The sequence below is a fragment of the Podarcis muralis genome, chromosome 10, assembly GCF_964188315.1.
Source record: "Podarcis muralis chromosome 10, rPodMur119.hap1.1, whole genome shotgun sequence".
Taxonomy (NCBI): domain Eukaryota; kingdom Metazoa; phylum Chordata; class Lepidosauria; order Squamata; family Lacertidae; genus Podarcis; species Podarcis muralis.
This window is the reverse complement of record NC_135664.1, coordinates 28,293,183-28,316,728: the sequence shown is the minus strand read 5'-3', so window position 1 is coordinate 28,316,728 and position 23,546 is coordinate 28,293,183. Positions and strand designations below refer to the sequence as shown.

The window sequence follows — 23,546 nt, the reverse complement described above, 5'->3', positions numbered from 1 at the left end:
CCTGCTCACACCAGAGACCTGATGAAAGGGTCCATGTCCACATGCTCTTCCACCAAAGGGCTGTTAACCTAGCAAGTGTTGACATTGCTTGGACCAACCTGAAGATGAGAGCATATGGTCTTGTGCCCTGTGAAGTTCAGTGGTTTGGGCCCTGCTTAGGCTTGCAACCTGTTCCCTATTTCAAGGAACGCTTGCTTGTTGAATATAAAAATGCAGTAATCTTAAATGGGGAACAGGCGGAAATTACGTATAAGCCTGGCAAGGGAGTCTTGTGGTTCCTGTTTTGCCGTTTGTCAACAAAGGCAACACAGAACCTGGAATGCAAAAGTCTGAGAATGTCTAGGGTTCCAGCACGTGCTCCATTTCCTATGCACAGTTACTTTGGAGTAAGATCCACTAAATGCAGTGGGACTTACTTCTGAGTAAACATGCTTAGGATCACAGTGTTAACGGGTCTCAATTTTTGGCCTACTCTCCAAATTCCACACAAATGTTAAAATAATTTCCAAGGGGCCGTAAACAGATCTTTTTTCATACATATTGCTATTTAATTATCCAGCCTTAAATATTCTACCAGCCGGTTATCTGCAAAGGCATTCCTGTCTACATGGTTCCTGGCTTAGGTTTATTACTTCCCTCTCCAAAGTCTTTCTTTGCTTATGCATCTAAGTGTAAGAATTGAATCGTGAGGCTTTATAATATAGAAGCAGATTGTATTCTTCCTACGTTTTAGGTTTTTAAACAGTAAGAAAAGGCTAAACTTTTCCAAGTGTCTGCTTTCTTCTTCTTTCACAGCTATTTGTCTTTTATTCCTGTGGGAACCTTTGTCTTCAGCGCATTTGCTTCACCTTTCAGGGAAGAGAGAGAAAAGCCCAGCGAACTCTCTGCTAGTCCCTAATTGTCTTTCCACCTGACAATCAAAAGGAATCTGGGCTTCTGCGAGGAGAAGTCAGGAAACACTTTTGAGCAACAACAAATTGAAACATTTACCCAAGGAAGCAGCTCTTTTGGAAGTGATGGGAAACTTCAAATTTGATTACAAGCAACCTTTGGCTTCCTATCTGTTGAACAATAGGCCCTGGTGTTAAGGGCAATTTCCATGCACAGCATGCGGGTCCCATTTTTTCATCCTTAGACATGGTTGTTTACTGTTCAGAACTGTTTATGCATTTTAATCAGGCTCATTCAGCAAGGCTTAATAAATCACCTCCAAGTGGATGTTCCAAAGCAAGAACTGTTGTGCTTGGTTTCTTGCTTCCCCCTCTCCAGCTCCTTTCTTGCATTCCCCGTATTTAGTGCTTTTGGGGCTTGGTGGATATGAAAATAAAAATCAAAGGTTGATGGAGTCAATGAAATGATCATTAGGTGCATGGCTTTTTAATGCCATCCCCTCCCACATTTTCTTCCAGTGGCTTTTTCCTAAGCTGCAGGGACCGGACTTTAAATTCAGTCCTTGCAAGGATGATTTCACAATGGGAACCTACCAGGGCCGGATTTAGATGAAGTGAGGCCCTGGGCTACTCCACTTGTGAGGCCCCTCTCCACCCCCCACCCTCACAACTAGAAGAAAATAGCAGCGTTATAAACAAAATTGAGTGAAGCCAAGGATGATGACGGGCATTTAAAATTCTACAATTCACAATTTCTCCTCTAAAGGACATAAGATATTATTGTTAAATACCATGGTGATTTTAAAAAAAATGCATAAAATTAACACTGAAAAACTTTTGATGTAACTGAACTTTGTAAACCTTTTGTGGCCTAGCATTTAGCCATGGCTCAGCATCCTCTGAGGTTAAACTTTGGACCTCTTGGAAACTTGAAGGTTCCCAAACCTTCTCTGAGTTACTAACAACAGCTGTATCTGCTTTGACTGTTTTAGCAAACTCTTCAGCATACCTTTAGGGTGGTTTACCCTTTGTGGCCCTTTCAGATCTGCGTACTATACACAAGTCTTCCATGCTACACTTCTCCTCTTTAGGCGAATGCTGGGTCGTCCTCTTATATACCTGCTGGGATTGACAAGGCATCTGACCCTCACCTGAATCTCATAGCTCTCCTGTAGCTGCCTCTGATTAGTTATCATTTAACTCTTGGGGGAAATAATTAGCATCACACGTCATGTGCATGGAAGTTGCCGGACCAATTAACCAACTAGAAAGGTTACTGTTAATAGCACCAGTTTTCCTATAACTTGATATTGCTGGATAGTTTTGATCAACTGCAAAAGCATTTTTAGTTTGCTTTCTGTTGCCACCCTGGAACTTTTCTTTATTAGTGCCACTTTGTTTTGTATAATTCCTTGCAAATGAAGGAAAACAACTTTGCTGCTTGTATATGTTGATAATATAATTTTGGTTACTGAGGACAAACAAGATTGTACAAAAGCAAGGTTGGGTACAGGCCTGGCCAGGACATAGGCGTCCTGACTGTGACAAAGGTGACCTGTGTACCTGCTTGTTTGATTAACAGCTGTTGGGAATGTCAAGGTCCCTGCTCTCCCTTCTTATGGTTTTTGTACTGGGCCTGGAGACTCCAATAGAGAGCATTCCATGTCAAGAAGGAGGGCAAGTGGGCACTCTATCAAATGACAGGGTAGAAGTTACACAGAGCAGGGCCTTTTCACTGGTGGTGCCCATTGTATGGCTCACTCTTCCCAGACCTGCTCTCTTTTGGCCTGCATTTTGGAGCTTTATAATTTAGGAACACTTTGGATGAACTAGTTGACAAGTCTTATCAGTTGCTGACGTACGAGCGGATTTTATTTGCTGCTATTCTGGGCTTCTGGTGCACCAGGGTTTACACCAGCATAATAGAGTTGGCCAGGATGCCAGAAGGGATACAATTTACGAGCTTTCTCCATTATCTGCACAGCAGGGGGTGTTCAGTCAACAGTGCAAAGGCTGAGCTGAAGAGTTCCCTGCTGGTTCCCTGCTTTCAGCAATAGGGGTCGCTGTTTGGTAGTACCCAATTGGTTAGCTGTCAGATTCTAGAGCTCCCTATTGATGGCTCTTAGGCAATTCACAAAATACAGAGTCCATTCATAAAACACAGTATTCATTCATAAAGCAGTAACATAAATCTCCATTGCTACATATTGTGGGTATATTTCAGTGGTTGAACGTAGAAGTTTATGGCCATGATGTAGTGTAGTGCTTATGCAACTGTGAATAAAAGGTGGCTGGGCCCATTGTCTCGGGGTTCGGGGCGGTGAGGTGACAAAACTGATTTCCAATAAGTGCCCCCCCGTTTATTTCCATAACAAGTCCTTGAGTCTGTACTCTGAATGGTGACACCAGGGACCTAGAAGGTGCAGGGCTTGTCAGTCCAACCCCTGCACAGTCTCATCAGGGCTGACCTTAAGGCAATTGGAGCAATTTGGCCAAACTGGGCCCCGCGTGCTGCTCCTAAGGGGGCCCCTGCAACAGGGCAATCTAGATGGATTTTATTTATATCTATACAATTTTGCAAACTTTGGCTGTGAACTTGGGCCCTACAAAAAAAAATAGTGTGCCCCACTGCTTCAGGTTGGGCCCCACTGGCTAGCCCTGAGTCTAATAGTTGCTGGGCCTAAGTTGCCCTGCCCTTGCATGAAGTCTTGGGTTTACAATTTTGGGAGAGGGGAGACTGCGGCACTGGGCAGTGGGCAGTGTGGTGAGGCTCCCTAGATTTAGAGCCCCAAGTTGTCCTGCCCTCACATGAAGTATTGGGTTTGCAATTTTAGGAGAGGGGAGACTGCAGCACTGGGGAGAGGGTAGGCTGGTGAGGCCCCCTAGATTTAGAGGCCCTATGCTTCAGCCTACTTAGCCTATACATAAATCTGGCACTGGAACCTACCATTAACTCTTGGAACTTCGAGTCTCTTAAATGGGCTGAAAGAGATGACCTAGTACCTGCCTGGCGAGTGTTTGCAAGGCTGTCTCTGTAGACAAGCAGTTACAGGTATATCGGTGGAGCATTAAGTAAAGAGTGAGAGGAAGCCAAGGACAAGTGAGTGATGCAAAGTGATTCACGGGACAATTCCAGAAGCGAATAGTAAATTTAATGGCACACAGTTCTCAGGTCTGTATTTGAAAGCGGAAATATTTAAATTTGAAAGCCAGAATAAAAAGATATGCTTCAGCCGCCTGCTAACAAGTGTCACATAATACCCGTTCCACATTTGTAAGAATTCAAGTCGTTTAGTGTGGCAGCAACCACAATTTTGGAACTTCCTGCCTATTGAGATCAAGCCTTCATTGTATACTTTTCGGTGCCTGCTAAAAACATTCTTGTTTAGACAAGGCTACTCAGATGCTTAGAAAGTTGAGGTAATCTTCATCACAGAATCATGGAATTATAGACAGAGAGCCTGGAGAAAGGGAATTTCTATAGACCACAGAAACTCACTCTCCCCGACCTTCAAGTCTGCCCTGATGCTGCTCCAAGTACCCAGGTGGGCATGGCTGGGTTGAGACCAACCTGCTCACCCACCCAGGTCTCCCCATTGTGTTGAATGGGGCTTACGCCAAGGGAAGCATGCTTAGCACTCCAGTCAAAATGAAGGATTAGAAAAGAAATAAACAGTAGGGAAGGGCTGTTTGGTAGCAGACTTTGCAAAAAAAGTGGGACGAGGTATCTGAAGGGGTCAGAAACTGTGACAAATTGGAAGGAAGTGTAATGCAGAGTATACTGTTTCAGATTAGTGCCCCTTAAACTTTAATGCTGAACAGGAAAGAGGGGAAGGTATATGGGTTTAGCAAGTGGAATGATTACTTGGAGGGACGCGGGTGGTGCTGTGGGTTAAACCACAGAGCCTAGGACTTGCTGATCAGAAGGTCGGCGGTTCAAATCCTCGCAACGGGGTGAGCTCCCGTTGCTCGGTCCCTGCTCCTGCCAACCTAGCAGTTCAAAAGCATGTCAAAGTGCAAGTAGATCAATAGGTACCGCTCCGGTGGGGAGGTAAACGGCGTTTCTGTGTGCTGCTCTGGTTCGCCAGAAGCGGCTTAGTCATGCTGGCCACATGACCCGGAAGCTGTACGCCGGCTCCCTCGGCCAATAAAGCAAGATGCGCGCCGCAACCCCAGAGTCGGCCACGACTGGACCTAATGGTCAGGGGTCCCTTTACCTTTACCTTTATGATTACTTGGAAAGGAAATGCCTGATCAGTCTCTTACTCTTGTGTCTGTCTGTCTGTGGGTGGGTGATGGTGCAATGGCCCACTGAGTGGCTTGTTAGCTTGTTGTAAGAGCATCCTGTGGTGCTTTGTGAATGCACATTCACAGCTACATTGCTTTATTCCAATTGGGATCCTGTTATAAAGGGCGCTGTCCAATCTTAGGCATGCAGACCAACCCTGATTTACTTGGCTCTGGGTGTAAAGGCTGAACTTTTCTTTAAACAACAATTAAAAAAGATTGAATAGATGGCATGGTCATGCCCTAGCTCCCTTCTCAGTTTGATATGACTCAACAAGCTCTCCGCGAAAAACAAAACATAAAAAAAAGACCTTCTCTGGCAAATTCCTCTTGACGGGCTTTGCAGATTTGGATGACATGCCGCATTACCAAAGTGCCACAGAATTTGACTGAGGGAACTGAGCTATAAAAAAGCGGAATTGCTGTGTGTTAGGATGCAATCAGAATTTCAATCTGGAATTAACGCCGAAAACTACCTTCAGTAAAGAGCTGATAAAATAGATGAAATGAGAGTCATGTGGTGGTTAGAGTCTGAAAGACTCTCAGCCATGACGCTCACTGGGTGACTTTGCTCCAGCTGCTGCCTCTCAGCCTAATCTACCTCACAGGGTTGTTGTAGGGCAGTGTTTCCCAACCGGTGTTCCGCGGCACACTAGTGTGCCGCGAGACGTTGCCTGGTGTGCCGTGGGAGGGAGGCGGGCGAGTCGGGCGGCGAGAGGTGGGGCGGCGGCGGCGAGGAGAGGTCGCCCAGCGCGGGGCTCTCGCTGTCTGCCTGCCTGGCTGCCTGCGTGGCGCTGACGTCACGGGGCTGTAACGTGCCCCACATAGGCACACGCGGGGCGGCGAGCGAGCTCCCTCCCACATCCCATCGCCGGCTCTGCACCAGGCGGTAGAGCTCAGCGAAGTCGCCACGCTGGAAGGCCAGCAGCGTGCGCGCCTTGGCCAGGCTCTCGCCCGCCTGCGCCTCCAGGCACGGCGCCTCAGCGTCGGGCGGCAGCGAGCCCAGGAAGCGGCCCAGCCGGCCGGGGTCGCCCGCCTGCAGCAGCGCCTCGCACCCGCACGAGACCTGCTCCGCCGAGAAGCGCGGCAAGCGCAGAGGATCGGGCGCGGCGGAGGCCAGCCCCGCGCTTGGAGAGGACACAGCAGCCGTCGCCAAACCCGATCCTCCTCCTCCTGCTCCGCCGCCGTCCTCTGGCTCTTGGCCGGGAGGAGCCTGCGGCGACGGGGCGGGCGCCAAAGTTGGCAGAAGTTGGCGCGCCTCCTCGGCAGCGCCTTCGTCCTCCTCCTCCTGCCTCTGCTCTCCTCCGGCGGCGGGGGCGCGCCGCCCTCCCCGGGGGGGGGGGCTCGGCGGGGCCCACGGGGAAGGAGGCCATGTTCGCGGCGCGCGGGATCGCGGCCCCCCTCGCCCGCCTCCGGCCCGCTCCCCTCCCCCTGCGTGCTGCCCTAGCCGTGCGGGTCTCCTCCCCCTGCGCCGCCGTCCCCTTTCCACATCCTAGGAGCCGCGGTCCGCCTACCGCCCCCGGGCCGCGGCGCGGCTCCCAGCCCGGGCTGGCCTCGGCCTCCTGGGACGCGCGCCCACCCTCGCGGCCCCCCAAACTTTGGAGCAACTCTCCAGACGCTTCTCCCCCGCCTCGGTCTCCCTCCTTTCCACTTCTCTTTCCCCCTTCCTTCCCTCTTTCTTTCTCTTTCTCTCCCATCCGCCTTTCCTTCTATTAACTTTCCTTTCCCCTCCCTTCGTCCTTCCTACTTTTACTCCTGGGCTCCTCCCCCCTTTGCGCAGCCACAAATCAATCTCTCTCTCTTTTTTCCCCTCTCTCTCTTCTTTGCTCAGACGCAAAAAAGCGCCGCTTTTTGGAAATCCGGACTGCTGTCCCTGCTGAAACGATACTTTAAAAAAGGAAGAACCCACTGGCTCTTATTTCTGTTTAAAGCAGTAGATCCCGAACTCTTTTGGCCCACTGCCCCCTTGGTTCCACATCCCCCAGTGTCCCCTATGCTTACTCTATAGAAAGCATTACAGGGGTTAACACGGCTCGCTAAGGAAGATATTAATAGAATTCTGCATTTGGGGGGAGACCCTAACAGTCATCTACCATTACCTTCTATGCTGTTACTATTTTTTTATTTTTTTTTACATAAGTAAAAAGTGACCTTTCCCCATCTGGCATGGTGGTGTGCCTCGAGATTTTTTTTCATGAAACAAGTGTGCCTTTGCCCAAAAAAGGTTGGGAAACACTGTTGTAGGGAATCAATGAGGAGGGGGCGAACCATGTACACCACACTGAACTCCTCGGAGAAAAGGTAGGAGATAACAGCAATAAATGCAATGCAATAAAATAAAAAAGTTATTCCTTTCCCTCAACCCCTCCACAAATACAGGCTTTGACTGTGACTAGCTTCTTTTTTTAAATCATATTTTCTAACACGTTATTTAAAAACAAGCAAATGTATTTAAAAAAACAAAAACACCACCTAGTTCTCTTACAAAAGCATGATAAGGAGATTATACAGTATCTTACTTTGGTACCAGAGCACAAACCATAAAATACTTGCACTTTTAAGGAGCAGTGAGATGAAAAAATATATACCACACATACTGCTTTAAAAAAATAACTGCAACATCTCCTAAATAGTTTTCTCAACAGAAGCGCTTTCAAAAAGTTTTACCTAGTACAGCATAATGATAATTACGTCTGATATTTTCAGAGCAATTTAACAACTTTTGTTGTAACGCCACCATGGTTAATGTCATCCTTCGCAATAGATCAGGTTTGGTTTTTTTTAATGCATCAGTGTTGGCAAATAGCGCGGAATGCGCAATAGTTAGCACAGATGCCAACGGCAATTCTAATCAGCTTCAAAATTGGAAGCCAGTGATGGCCCATGTTGGAATAAGGGACTTGAAAGTCCTCTGAGGAACCTGGAAGACAGTCAGAATTTGCTAGAATTCTCCCCAATAAAATGTATTTTTTTGTGCAACACCTTTTTACATGTGATGACTCCATTGTGCATCCCACAATAAGCTTGGAGCATACACTCGCACTTCTGCGAGACACCCCAGCTCAGCCACAGGGCATTCCCCCCCCCCCGCTGTCCCACACTTTCCCCTCCCTAAATCCGGAGATCCCTTTGACAATCTGTTTGGGAGAGCTCCACCGATTGCATAGACAATCCGAATACAGGGAAGAGAAAGTGGGGGGCATTAGCAAACGGAGGTGGGCATTAAAGGAGCCCTAAAGGCATGGGTGTAGCCAAGGGGGAAGCAGCTGCACCCCCTAAATTAAGTAAGTAAATAAAAATGCTTAACTAAAAGTAGAAATTGTAGAAAGATTTTGATAGGTTTTTCTGAGCGTAATTTAAAACAACTGTTGTTGAGCTATTTCATTCTGAATCTGAGAATGATGACAGGTGGGTGTCCTGACTCTTAGAATCATAGAATCATAGAGTTGGAAGAGACCACAAGGGCCATCGAGTCCAACCCCCTTGCCCCCCTTACATGATAAATCCTGGCTACGCCCATGCCTATGGGGTTCACAACCCACATTAAGCCAAGGTGTGGATGGGCCCAGAGTGGGTGAGAGCAATCAGGGAGTAGTCACAGCTCCCTTTTCCTCACCCGCTCAATCTGGGCAATATCTGGAAGGGGACACAGCCTCTCTGCCAGGGGTGAGCATTGGAGGGGCACGCATAAGGAACCGGGAAGCCCCTTCAGTGCCGGCCAAGAAGGGGGACCCGGCGATCCAATGGTTTCGAGGAGGCTCCATGCCCATCCAATGGCGGAGGGCGCCCCCGCCCAGCTCTTCGCCCCCATCCGCGCTTGCTTTGTCGCCCTTGTCCATCACTCCTTAAGTCTCCTGGACGTAATTAATGAGGCCGGACACACCTTCTCGTCCGCCGCGTCGGATCTCCGCAGAGCGCCAGAGGGACACGTCGATCGCGCACGAAAGGAGCACCCCCCTCTCGGACCCCCACCCCCCTCCAAGGACTAGAAAGTGGGTGCGTGGAATGGGGACACGCGCGGCCCCCTCCACGGATCCCGTCTGAGGTCCCGGCAGGAGGCTGATCGTCGGGGGGGTGTGTGTGTCAAGGCGTCGGATCCGGGCCAGGCTCCCCCTCCTGCCGCCTCCCGTCCCCGGCGATGCTTCCCGGAGCCTTGGCTTGGCCCTGCGGCAGCTCGGCGGGCCTGTTCAGCCTGCCCGCCCCGCCGGGCTTCGGCAACTTCGGCAAAAGTTTCCTGATCGAGAACTTGCTGCGGGCCGGCGGCGGGGCGGCTCCGCACCAGGGCCCTGCCGACCTGCCCGCCGCGCCCGTCCCGCTCAAGCTGTGCCCGGCAGCCGCCGCCCAGATCAGCAGCCCCTGGCCCTTCCCCGCTCCGGGCGCCTCGACGGCGGACAGAGAAGGCAGCTTTGCGCCCGCAGCCACAGGTGAGCCAAGCCAGCAGGCGAGCAGGCAGCCAGGCAGGCTTCCCCGCTCCCCAACCCGCTCTCCGCCTAAAGCGATCCCGGCTGCTCAGGATCCCCTTGCTCGATCTTTGCAGATCCACGCGCTTCCTCCTCCCTTGCTCATTTCAGGTTCCGCGGCTGGAAGCGGCGCGCGGGAGCGCAAAGCCCGGGCTCGAACTTTCGCTTCTTGCTGGCGCAGAACCCGCAGTCCCGCTTGCTCGCTCTCCGCGAAGTGCAAGAGGCTTTCGCGCTCCCGATCCCCGCCTCACGCTCCGCGTCAGCTGCGCAAGAGCGAAAAGCCGCTCCCTGGATCCGAACCGGATCCGCTTCTCGACTTCGCACTTGTTATGTCTGCGCTCTGAAACGACGCGGAAACGCACCGCCTTAATCGTCTCTTTTTGCCCCCTTCCGTCTTAGAAGATCGATCTCTATCGATCTGTTTGTGTTTTATTGATTTCATAAAATTTATACACCGCTTGATAGAATAAAAGTATTTTTTTTAAAAAGCAGTGTACTTCCTTGGGCTATTTAATCCAACGATTTCACGTAGCTTCAATAAAATAACTATGCCAATAACCATACCCCCCCCCCCAAATATATTTAAAAGCTCAGTAATATTGGCTAACGTGAGTAAGTAATAGGGGGTGGTAGTTGTTCCATATGCGTTGGTGGTGAGCACTGGGGTTTAAATGTGTCTAGTATTTGTGGGGTGATCTCTTTGGGCTGCCATGCAACTTGGGAGCAGCAGGCCTGTCTGCGCCACCTGCTTTCCACCAGTAAGCAGCAACTTTCCCTGCGGATCTACCACTTTATGGACCCTTCTAGTTTCCCCTTGCTCTAGCTAGTACAGTGGTTACAGCTAGTACTCAGGTTACAGACCCTTCAGGTTACAGACTCCGTTAACCCAGAAATAGTAGCTAGGGTTAAGAACTTTGCTTCAGGATGAGAACAGAAATTGTGTGGCGGCAGCTGGAGGCCCCAGTAGCCAAAGTGGTACCTCAGGTTAAGAACAGTTTCAGGTTAAGAACGGACCTCCAGAATGAATTAAGTTCTTAACCCGAGGTACCACTGTATTCAGGACTCTGGTTATTCATTCCGGATGAACACATCCCTATGGAAGTGCTTGCACTAGGCATGTCACCCTCGTCGGCTGGTTTGTGTTTCTTGGGACCAGACCAGGCATGATGTTTTGTCACCTAGATCACCCTAGCCATGGAGATGAGGGGGTTGCAGGGCTGTGCTATAAATCGCCATACCATCCACTGCTGCGGGGAAGGGCAGCACACCCTCCAACGCTGCTGGGAGGCAGGTACGGCGGGACCCTCTGCCACCATTATAATGGCAACATAGAGGGCCTGGAGGGCTTCACCTAGACCTGCAACTCTGCTGTGGAAGTTGTCCTCCACTGAAAAGAATCCAGTGGTAGCTCATTCCATGGCAGGCCACATTTCATAAACGTATTCAGAGGCCCACTTTGAGAGCTGATATGTCAGGAAGCAGCTGTCCGAGTACAAACCTGTCTATCTGGGACAGTTCCAACATAATTTCTTCTGCCTGTTCCTGAGCTTAACTTTTCAGAAGTGCCCATCAGAAAGACTTGGTGGCTGTTGTGGTGATAGATAACAACTGAATCCTCAGAATCCTTTGGTAGAGGCTCTTGGAGAACTGGTGTGTGTGTTTAAATAAGAACAGACTCTCAAGCTTGCGAAAGCCGAAAGGCCCTGTCAGAAGCATCTGTGGAAATGCATGCTCTACTTCAGGTTTAGTCACTTGGAACTGCGAAATGGCTTTTGGCAGATCTGCTGTATAATAAATGTCATGGGACTTGCAGCCTGTCTTAGTTGTTGATTCTCATCTATTTCTGTTCTCAAGCCTGCAAGCAATTGGCTTCCATGAGAGCCCGACTGCCAATTAGATGAGAGCAGAATGGGCTCTTTGTGGGTGCAGTTTGGGGGAGCGTTTTTTTAAACATTGCCAAGTCTTACCCTGGGTTTTCCACTGGGCATAGCATACTTTTCAGTGGCCGTGGACTTTCTTTACTCAGTGCATCAGGAGTAGGGAACACAGTACCCTCCAGGCTGTTGAAACCCCATCAACACCAGCCAGCATGGGCAGTAGTCAGGAATCATGGGACTTCTAGTTCAGCAATATCTGGAGGCAAGCAGCGAAGAAAGCAGGGAGGCCAACAGTAGATGGCGCCAGAGTCAACGACGGGTGAAGCCAACTACTTCTAGTTTTGTTAATGCTCTCCCCCCTGTTGAGTTTTACCAGGTAAGAGCTGAGACTAAGGAGGAGGACACAGATTGCCAGGGCCTAGACTCATTGTAAGTAAGAAGGCAGGCAGGCAGGGGCTGGATGAGGGCAGACTGTGGTTGGTTCAGATAGTGTCCCACTTGTTCCAGTGGACCAGCTCCAACATCTGGAAGGCCACAGGTTCTCCAACTCCTGCTTAAATGAATTTAAATCCATCCATTCTAACTCTTCACCCCATTAAGGAGCTTCACTCCATAAAGGATTTCCACAACTCTCCCCACCCAAGAGATTAGAATCCAGGTCACAAACTCCGGGTCTACTCTTTTGGAATCTGTATAGAGCAAGTTGAGGAAACATGTGGCCATTTGGTGATAGGAGTCCAAGAATGCCTCTGAGGCTACAGGCTTCCCACCATCTTAAAGTTAATGCGAGACGCATGAAGTCAGGGATGGCATTGCATCTGCACCAAAAGGAGTCAGGACATCAGGCTGAGCGCACAGAGGTGTGTTGCATCCATGCGCACACTGGCAGGGGCCAAGGCCAGAAAGGGCTACATGGAAGTCTGCACTACCATTTTGCCAGCCCTCCCTGGATTGGCTTGACAGGCACCTGCCCAATACAGGGGCTGTGGTACCGGAGCAACCAATTGCTTAAGGGATGTTTCATCTGCAAGGAGGAAGGTTTTGCCCACAGAACAAATTGATGGAGAGTGACTTGCTCTTCTTCTTCTTTTAGCTCTACACTGGTCCTATCGGAAGGGGAGTTTGAGACAAGGTGGCATCAACTTGTGAAGTAGATTGGTCACAGCATCAGTGCAGTGCATGTAGATCATGCTCAGAAGTATCATTATGAAAGGGGGAGGGGTCCTTAGGCTTGCAAATCAGATCTTAGGGCCTGGGTCAGGGAAAGGAACCACTCTGCGGATTGCTGGAAGTATGCACTAAGGGCGAGCTTTCTAAATTAGCCAGGTGCCAGGCGTATTTTGTGACTGGGGTTTGTCAGAATGTGAGCACTTTGAGAAGTCTTTTCGCCACTTCCCCTGCCACAGCACGAGTCACCCTTGCAAAAAGGGCAAAAGGGCAACAAGTCCTCTTCCTTTTTTCTGCCCACAGGCTAGGTTCCAGGAACCATGCGGCAAATAGCTTTTCTATCCTATGCTCAAGGCTCATCTGTGTGGGATGTAATCCACTGGAAGCAGTCAAATACAACATTTCTTGTTTTCCTAGAGTGGACATGCAAGGGGATGTTGGTCCATCCAGTTGAAACTTCCTGTTCCTCCTGGGCTGGAGCATCCTTCCTTGCATGTGACTAGAGGTGGGTGTGACCTTACCTGTCCAGGTAACAAAAGGACGAGTCAGGCAGCACTCTCTCTCTTTTCCCCTTCCTTCTTCGTTGGACCAGCTTTTTAGCTAGGAGTGCTCTGCTAGCTCTCAGCTAGCAGAAGCACTGGGACTATTCCCCTTATAGGGTAGATTCACATGTATATCTTTGTAACTAAGTCTGCCTTCAGGAATCCAACGGTGAACTGATGTGAGTAAACTTCTTTTATTGACTTTAAATAAGATTGTCGTATCTTTATTCTTTTAAGAGGGATTAAAGGGAATTTACCAGAAACGCACAATTCATTCTTAGACAGACTGAATTGTATAATAGTTTTTTTAAAAAAATATTTTATTACAATTTTTTAAGAAGAGAAAATCACCAAGTATATAACAAACACAGATATTATAAAAAGAGAAAGAAATAGCATATCACAACCTTTCATACATTTTTTCAAAATCTTCTGGACTTCCTCACGTCTCCCTTTCCTGCGTTCTCCGAACAAAAAGTATGTTCCGCAATTTATTACCTTATTTCAAATCTTATGTTCTAAATCTAATGTGTTATGTCTCTAGCTTTAAATATTTCCATCCAGTATTTAACTACTTAATTTAGGTATAACCTTACTTCTAATCTCATCTTTATAATTCAACTTATTCTCATACATTTCTCATCTAGACTGCTGATGCCAAGTTCCTTCCTTTCATGCACTTTCTTAACATTCAAACAATTTATAAAGTCTTTGTAGGTAATCTTTAAACTTCTTCCAGTCCTCTTCCACCTCCTCCTTTCCCAGGTCTCGAATTCTGCCAGTCATCTCGGCCAACTCCATATAGTCTATCAGTTGCGTTTGCCATTCTTCCAGTGTGGGCAAATCTTGTGTCTTCCAATGCTTTGCGATGAGTATTCTTGCTGCTGTTGTTGCATACATAAAAAAGGTTCTATCCTTCTTTAACACCTTCTGGTCGACAATGCCCAGAAGGAAGGCCTCTGGTTTCTTAGGGAAGGTATACTTAAATACCTTTTTTAGTTCATTATAGATCATTTCCCAGAAGGCCTTCACTCTCGGGCAGATCCACCATAGGTGAAAAAATGTTCCTTCAGTCTCCTTACACTTCCAACATTTATTGTCATGCAGATGATATATTTTTGCAAGCTTGACTGGGGTCATGTACCACCTATATATCATTTTCATAATATTTTCTTTCAAGGCATTACATGCCGTAAACTTCACACCGGTGGTCCATAACCTTTCCCAGTCAGCAAACATGATGTTATATCCAATGTCCTGTGCCCATTTTATCATAGCTGATTTAACCGTTTCATCCTGCGTATTCCATTTCAACAGCAAGTTATACATTCTTGAGAGCACCTTAGTCTTAGGTTCTAACAGTTCTGTTTCTAATTTCGATTTTTCCACCTGGAATCCTATCTTTTTATCCATATTCTGAATTGTATAATAGTGAGAGGCTTACACAAGCTTGCAACCAGCTATCTGCTGTGCATGTAAGAAAGGGGAGTGTAACTCTGCTACATGAAGGAACTTGCTAGAGCAAGTTAGGAAGGATATTAATAAACAATATATCCTCTCCTGCCACCCTGAACATTCCCACAATCTGCATTTCCATTTGTCTCACGATTTCTAGAAACAGGTCTGAGAGGTTTTTCTTTCCCTGGGAAAACCTGCCATTTAGTGCTGTATTGGAACAGACATCAGTCGGGTTTTCTGCAGATTGACACTTGTCCTAGGGGCAGCAGTGGGATTAAATAAAATAATCTCATTCCCATACGTAGAAATCATGGGACGAATGCAAATGTGCACGAGCCCTCAGTGTCCTGAGTCTTGACACTTGGGGTGGGTGGGAAAAGTATTGATTCAAGAAGTCCTCCTTCAGCATCTGAAAGGTGTGGCAGAAGCAGGCAGGGCCAGGTTTGTCCTAAGGATTCCCAAAGGAGATCATAAGGTGGTTCCTGCTAGCTGATAATTCATGCTGGAGATCTCATGCAAATAATGGCTAATAAAGTTATCTGCCCTGGTTTACCTTCACTATGTGCCCTAACTTTTTATTCCAGGTGCACGCACCAATGTTATTTCTTCTATGGAAATTTAGTTTTAAACATCTGCTGGAGTATTTATTTACTGCCAACACAGTCAGCCATAATTCCATTATGCTGATCATTACATTGGTAACAGGCATCTTCCTGAGTGGCTTCTACATGTGTGGCAAAGGGAAGAGGACCAAAACGGAAACTCAAAGCAGCACAACTCAGAGAAGTCACTCTTGGCAAATATCTTGTCAGCTGCCTTCCCACACTGGAGCTCAAACTGCTTTTGAAATGTGGTGAATACAGTGGGGGAGGGTATTTGGAAGAGGCAAGGAAGCACCACTTGTGCTCCTGCAATCCATTCCAACAATTTGGTGCCTCATCCTAAAGCATCCTTATTTTGGGAGTCAGATGAAGGGAAACGCAGTGAGATTTCTGGGCTGGTGCCTGTGAAGCAGCTGAGCGGAGACCCCTTCAATCTGTCTGCAGTGAGCCATTAGCATGCAACGGCTTGCTGTGCAGGTAGGGCAATGGTCCAAGAAAGGGTTGCACTTTGCAGTGCCATGGAGAACATTTCCTGATCCACGTGGCAAGTCACACTGCACAAACGACTGGCATGCAAATAGCCCCTTTCATTGGAGCAAACTATTGTTTCTAGGCATTCTGTATTAGGGTTGAGATTTAAAATGCGCTCGGTGGGTATTCAAACAACCTGTGTGTGGTTGGAGCAACACATTTGCTAACCTACAATGCTGGCATTTTAGAGCCACCAAAATTATTCAGAGTAAATAGAACGGCGGCTTAAAACAGCCATTGCTTGGCTATTCTGCAAAATTAGTTATCAAACTGGAGATAATGTCAGCCAATGTTTCCAGAAGTTAGAAGCATTAATGAATCACGGAACTTAACCTAAGCAAGTGTACGATTGACCAAATAACTGCCCGCAAATAAATGTGCATGGAGGGTTCATCTGGTTATATTTTTAAGCAATTAATGAGATGAAACGGATTTTGATGAAGTTTCTTGCGCAAGGAGATGGCTTATCATTTCTCTGTGTTTGCATTTAGGCAGAAAAAAACGCTTCTCCTGTCACAGTGGATGCCTGACGGAATCCACTTTTTACCGAGAAAGTAATGGCGAAACGCTAATTGGCTTTAATAGATTCCTATTGTAGCATTATCTATACTTAAAAGTGTTGTGAATGCCAGCAACATTCATTGGACTCAACCCTGTGTTTGCAGCTCTTCTGAAGCCCTTTTTCTTGAGAGCCCCGCCAGTTTATTCGACGTGCTGCGGTGGGTCCTGTCAACACCCTGCGTCTCCCACTGCTTTTCCAAGTAAGTTTTTATGCTTCATCAGTAATGCTTGAGTTATTCTGTAAACCAAAGCAGCAGGATTTAATGTGCGCTGGGAAGAGGGAAGAAAAAAAAACCTAATTGGTGATGCAATGGCAAAGAGCTCATGCCTCTGTAAAAATCACAGCAATTCCATTCAGAAGGGTTCCAAAGATTTATCAGACTTCAGTACACTGAGTAATTGTGAGAGATTTTTAAACCCCATTGAGAGAAAGTGCCAAGCAAGGGAGGCATCTGGCTTTCAGAGAATTGGGAAAAGATCCACAATTTGCTTTCAAGGCCTGAATCAATGGTCATTCGCAAATGGGAAATGCAAAAACAAAATGCCAGTCTTTTTTTTTTATTAAAAAAACAAACAAACAAGCCAAAACCTAACTCTTAGGAAACATAAGGATTCTGTTTTTGAAAAGAGACATCCTTTCCACATTTTAAACTTGGGGTCAAAGATTTATAAGTCCCACAGTTATCAGTGGAAGAGTTCTACATATGGATAAATCTCCTTATTAAAGTCAGTAGGACTTGAAAATGTATGCATAATACGTTTTTTAAAAGTTTCCCCCCCCGTTTGGTCAAATATGAAAACACACGGACAGGTGTGTATACAAAATTACAAATTAGAGCTCACAAAGGCAGCAGAGAAATTTAGAAGAAATTTCACACCAAATTAAAGCTGTCATCATTACCATGACTGCTTGTACTGTTAGGATTCCTGAAATAGCATGTATAAGCAGATAATAGGATGTTTGGAGGTGGGGGTGGAGTAAATGGTCATTTGCTCAGTATAAGAGTTTGTTTCACTCATCTGGTTGAATCCCATCCCTATTTCAAAGCTATTCAGATTTTGCTGTTTTTGTTAAGCATTTCCTAGAAGATATGTGCTTCTAGTTAGGTAGTGTTCCTAAAGCTCCCTGTGAAAGGGGTTAATCATTAAACCACCTTGGGAATAGGTGGGCGGGGGAGGGGGGGTCTCCTAAAACTCCAAGCACCTTTAGCAAACTACAACTCCCAAAATTATTTGAGGAATGCCATGACCATTTGAAGTGGTATCACAGCGCTTCAAATATATGGTGTGAACATGGCCCGTGGCTTTTCTGAAACTGTTCCCACATAGTAACTGCAAACTACTTGATCGTACTATTCCGCCCCGCCCAAGTCTTTTATCTGAAGAGGTACTTTCTATGAGTTTAATTCATGTTATACCACTTTGATAACATAATTTTCAGGCTAGTCCAGTAGATTTAGATCCAGTAAGGTAAAAAGGTAAAGGACCCCTGGATGGTTAGGTTCAGTCAAAGGCGACTATGGGGTTGTGGTGCTCGTCTCACTTTCAGGCTGAGGGAGCCGCCATTTGTCCACAGACAGCTTTCCGGGTCATGTGGCCAGCAGGACTAAACTGCTTCTGGTGCAATGGAACAGTGTGATGGAAACCAGAGCACACAGAAACATTGTTTACCTGCCCACCACAGCAGTACCTATTTATCTACTTGCACTGGTGCACTTTTGAACTTCTAGGTTGGCAGAAGCTGGGACAGAGCAACAGGAGCTTACCCCATGGCGGGGATTTGAACCACCGACCTTCTGATCAGCAAGCCCAAGAGGCTCAGTGGTTTAGATGACAGCACCACCTAGTTCAGTAGATTTAGGTAGGATCCCCTTTCTTGACACATCTTTAGGTTGCAGGTTGTTAGGAACCCAACCCAATTAGGTTTAGGTTGCAGATGTTAAAAAGAATGAATATAGTGAAATAATAACATCAGAGCCCTGCTGGCTCTAGTCCAAAGGCCTATCAGGCAGGATTTTTTTTCCCCAACTGGAACTTGCCAGAACTCATTTCCAGCACCTCCCAGGTGGACACCACTGCCATTATAAGAGAACAAGGGAGAGTGAGTTCCGGCACCTCATTTTCTAGAAGAATAGCACTGCTATCAGTACTGTGGGTCTGATTCTTTGGCAATCCCTCTTGGATATGATCAGAAAGACCCTCTTCCTGTTGAACTTCAAGGTACTTGACAAAGACCTTCCCTTGTCATTTTAAAGTCAGTTATGCTTTGACTTTTTATGAGGCTGATGCGCTTTCTGTTTGTTTTGAACACTTCTCTGTTTTGATTGATGGATTATTTTACTGATCGCTCTGTAAACTGCTTTGTCACCGCCTATGGTGGAAAGCTGCCCTTGAATATTGAAAATAAATCAAATAAGCCAGATAAATCCAGTTCAACATTCCGATGCCTACGAGAAGACCCCAAGCAATAATCTAAATCCACGCTGGAAGATATGGCTGCTGGAAGGATCTCCTTGTGCTAGTGACAGATTTCTAGGAGGCGGCTGCCTAGGTGGTTGGGGGGGGGGCCATGGTAGAAGAGGCTTCTTTATGAATGTTTCAGGAGGCCAGTTGCTAAGTCGAATGATTCTTGACAAGTGAGGCAGTAAATGCTGCCAGTTTAATGAGCTGCAAGTTTCAGAGCCGCTCTTTAGGGAGCTGACACTTTCCCACAGAGCGTTTTACATGGGCCCAGCTACCTCACAATGGGCAACAGCGCCGTGACCAATTGCCACTTTCACTTTACTCATCCACACGCGACCTCACCACCATTTTTCACTGTGCCGATGAACTTTAGGAACCATTTTGGGCTGAAAGGGCCGGGCCAGGGGTCACTTGCCCTTTTGTGTGGCCATAAAGCGGGGTTCTGTGCGCAGATCTTTTCTCCTGTCTCGCATTCCGCGAGGATTTCTGGACACCATTTAAAGCACTTGACTGAAAAATAAAGCAGTGAATGAAACTGACTTTTATAGACTCATTCTAGCTCATCTTCCCATATAACCCTGTCTACCTGAAAAGGGATTTAGTGAGCTGAGCCGAGCGCATACAGGGACCTACTGAATACACTGGGCCCATTATCAACTGCGGCAATTGTTTATTAACCAGGACTGATACACTACTATTTTGGAAGTGACCTATTAATTGTCCATTTAACTAGAGCGTATTGAATTGCAATGGAAAAAATGGAAACCATGACGAAAGCCTTTACTCGCTCCTTCAAGGTGGTCTCTGCCACAAAGGCAAATGAAGATTGTTCCACAGATTAAGGAGACATTTATCACCATATACTAGAATGCAAAGGAGAAGCTTTCCCCCCAAAAAGTATTTGGTACCATATTAGCGTTTGTGTCAACATGGTATTACATCCTTCGAGGGTGGAGTTCAGCTGCACAGGCCTGCAGGCTTGTTGCAGCTGATTTGTCCTGACAAAACCGTTGTGATCTATAGGTGAGCTTATTCTTCTGCCTACAGTAGATCGGGGGTGAGGGGTGGGAATCCAGAAAGTTCTTTATCACAATGAGGACATTGCTCAGAATGTAAGATCTGATTTAAACTTGTGGTTTTATTTTATTTTATTGTGGTGGTTAGCTCTATACCTCCTGTTAAAACAGGTTAGATGTTCTGTTTGTCTGAGCTAATCTGAACCAGTCAGAGATTATAGGAATCTTGTGAGTTATCCAGAGTTTTCTAGAAGACTGTGGCCTAATTCAAATAACTTTACTTGGCCAGCATTCTGATCACACACACTTAGGAAAGGGATGTAACTGAATGGCAGAGCATCTCCTTTCCACATAGAACATCTGGGTTCAATTGCTGAAGAATGAGATGTAATATTTAAGGACAGATATGTTGCATGGGCTTTATCTGCAGCAGTTTATTGTGCTGCAACAGCATCTCTGAAACATAGCAGTATGGAAACTCTTTGAAATCAGCCTGCCAAGTTATACACAGGATTCCCCCCCCCCCCAAAAAAAATCTGGCTAACTGGATCAATGACACTAATGTGCGCTGCTCCGTTTTTCTTGCTGCAGGACAGGAAAGTGTTCTGCCTCTTCTAACCCAGGATTCCAGATCCCGGAGAGGCATTTTAAGAAGAGCTGTTTTTTCTGAAGATCAAAGAAAAGCTTTGGAGAAAATGTTCCAGAAGCAGAAATACATCAGCAAAACAGACAGGAAGAAACTGGCCCTCAATCTGGGTCTCAAAGAGTCACAGGTAACAGAGAGGTTTGGTACCTCGTCAGCTGTGTTCTGAACCTCTGCTCAGTGGCGAAACTGCATTGCTCTGCTACCAGGGGTGGAGAGCAGGCGGGGGTGTGGCTGGTGTCCCCGGGGGCGTGGCATCCGTCTGCAAGGGTGTAGCATGCCCCGGGGTGCGTGGCGCCTGGTGCGCACACGGGGAGGTGCGCAGCGTGTGTCGGGGGGGCACCACAATGGCACCCTACCAGAATAGTGGTGCCGGGGGGCGGTCCACTCCCTCCACACTCCCGTTTCTCCGCCAGTGCCTCTGCTCTGTTCCTTGTTTGAGCAGAAGGATAACAGGGTTTTGTTAACCTCCTAAAGTAGAGTTCTTGGTACGTAAGGGTGGCTTTTGGTTAGGCTCAGAGAGGGGAATGAAAAACTTAAGGCCTCGGTCCAGTATACCTGAAGGAGCGTCTCTACCCCCATCGTTCTACCCGGACACTGAGGTCCAGCGCCAAGGACCTTCTGGCGGTTCCCTCACTACGAGAAGCCAAGTTACAGGGAACCAGGCAGAGGGCCTTCTTGGTAGTGGCACCCGCCCTGTGGAACGCCTCCCATCAGATGTCAAAGAGAACAACAACTACCAGACTTTTAGAAGACATCTGAAGGCAGCCCTCTTTAGGGAAGCTTTTAATGTTTGATGTATTACGGTATTTTAATATTTTGTTGGAAGCCGCCCAGAGTTATTATTATATTATTAAGGTGCGTATGGTAGATGGAATTATCTTAAGAAACCAACAATAATAGTGTCGAATTACCCCACCAACAGGTCAAAATCTGGTTTCAAAATCGAAGGATGAAATGGCGAAACTCCAAAGAAAAAGAAGTGCTGTCAAACAGGTGCCTGCCAGAGGAAGGTCTTCAAGAGACCTACCTTTCCAAATCTTTGAATTTTACCTCCTCGCCATGTCCTGTTTGGGAAATAGCTCAACAGCAGTCAGGTACAAGATGGCGGAGCCTCCCGGAACATTCTGAGAGACAGAACGGCAGAAGCGGCTTGCAGATACCTACGAGAGCAAACTCCTCTCCTGATACATTACACTTGTATCGAGAACAAGACAGCACAGAGAAGGACATTGTATCATATGGGGTGGGGGGAACTGATGAAGCAAAATGATAACTGACCATTGATTGAGGATGATTCCTCCCACAAGACTAACTGTATTTTACATGGACACTGAATTAGTTTCTATACTTCGCCATTTGCTAAAACAAAAATGTAACAAATTGGCAAAAACTAATGCTATAAAAAGATTCCCTAGTCAGTCTTCTTCCCTCATATGTAAGTGAAGTAGGAAGGAACTGATGGTAAGTGAACTTTAAAGGTTGAGTGTGAAGTTCAGAATACATGATGGTACACACAACATGCAAATGGAGTGTTTGTGGTCATTCTCTCCAGAGACCAATTAATTCAACATTTCACAACACTAATGTCTTCTCTGAAGCTGGGATGCTGGGATCTGAGGCCTTCCTTCCATGTGTTGTTGGACTCAAACTCCCATCAGTGCCTGTCAGCTTGGCCAATGGTCAAGGATGAGGGGATCTGTAGTCCCAACATCATCAGGACAGCCACAGGTTCCCCATTTCTGTGACAGAGGATCAAATCATTTATAAAAGCAGGTAAAAAGTAAAGGTAAGGGACCCTTGGATGGTTAAGTCCAGTCAAAGGCGACTATGGGGTTGCAGCGCTCATCTCACTTTTCAGGCCATGGGAGGCGGCATTTGTCCACAGACAGCTTTCTGGGTCATGTAGCCAGAATGACTAAACAGTATCTGGTGCAAAAGGACACTGTGATGGAAACCAGAGCACACAGAAACACTGTTTACCTTCCTGATGCAGCAGTGCCTATTTATCTACTTGCACTGGCATGCTTTCGAACTGCTAGGTTGGCAGGAGCTAGGACAGAGCAACAGGAGCTTACCCCGTCACGGATATTCAAACTGTCGCCCTGGCATTCTCTGCATGTTGAAAAAGTCAGCCATGTTGTGACTGCCTACTTTAAGAATGCCTTACTGCACTGCATATGAGGCGGTCAATTTTATCAGTGCAATATGACCATCTTAGAAGTAGAAGCCACTATGTGACGAAGTGGTCCATACCCCATACCTCCTCTAAAGGTCATTAGGGAAGCGATAAACCCTATGGTGCATGATGCTATCAGCTCATCATCTTTACTTGTCATAGATAATGTGGTAGATGTTGTGGGGCTAAGGTGAGAAATGGTAGTAGAATCTGAGTCCTGGCAGTAAACTCAGTCATGGCTAAGAAGATACCAGAGAGTCAAGCAATGGTATGTGAGACAAAAAACAAACAAACAAACAAAAAACCCCAAAGAACCCGAGAGCCTATTTATGCTACACTTTTATATCAGTTTTGTACCAATTTCCTGTCCTGTCTTCCCCAAAGAACCCTGGAAACTGTGGTTTGGTGGATACACAGAGAATCCTCTATAAAGAGATTCCTAACCCTTTAGATCAGAAGAATCTTTATTTGCATCAGCCACTAGCCATAGCAATAAAATAAAATGTACTGAAGATAGAGGTAAAAACTTAACTATACAAAATACATTTTGGAGGTTTACCTAACCTTTTATAAAACCAGCTCCTTGGGATTAAGGAATGTCACTTTTAAGCCAATTTTAGGCTCCACCCCCAAGTTAGCTCACCCGGCAGCATATTCCATTGAGTGACACAGAGCTTACTTGCAAGTAAATGAACATTGGATCAGTGGCATATCTGTAGTGGATTTGTGCCCAAGCAAAAAATGAGGCAGAAGTAAAGAAAAACGAAGGAGAGAAAAAGACTGTGTTGTAGACCACATCCAGCCAAGCTGCCTCTTCCATTGAAGTGAATGAGCAGCCTTCGCTCCACCACATCTCTGTGTGTGTTCCAC

General features: G+C 46.8%; 1 protein-coding gene across 1 annotated transcript; it reads left to right on the top strand.

Annotated features, from left to right (window-relative positions):
* Window positions 1–8,742: 8,742 nt before the first annotated feature.
* DBX2 (developing brain homeobox 2) lies at window positions 8,743–22,019 on the top strand. The gene is made up of 4 exons (XM_028747278.2): window positions 8,743–9,601; window positions 16,480–16,575; window positions 20,446–20,627; window positions 21,423–22,019. The coding sequence occupies exons 1-4, from the start codon at window positions 9,316–9,318 to the stop codon at window positions 21,768–21,770; spliced, it is 912 nt and encodes a 303-aa protein (XP_028603111.2). The 5' UTR covers window positions 8,743–9,315; the 3' UTR covers window positions 21,771–22,019.
* Window positions 22,020–23,546: the final 1,527 nt, after the last annotated feature.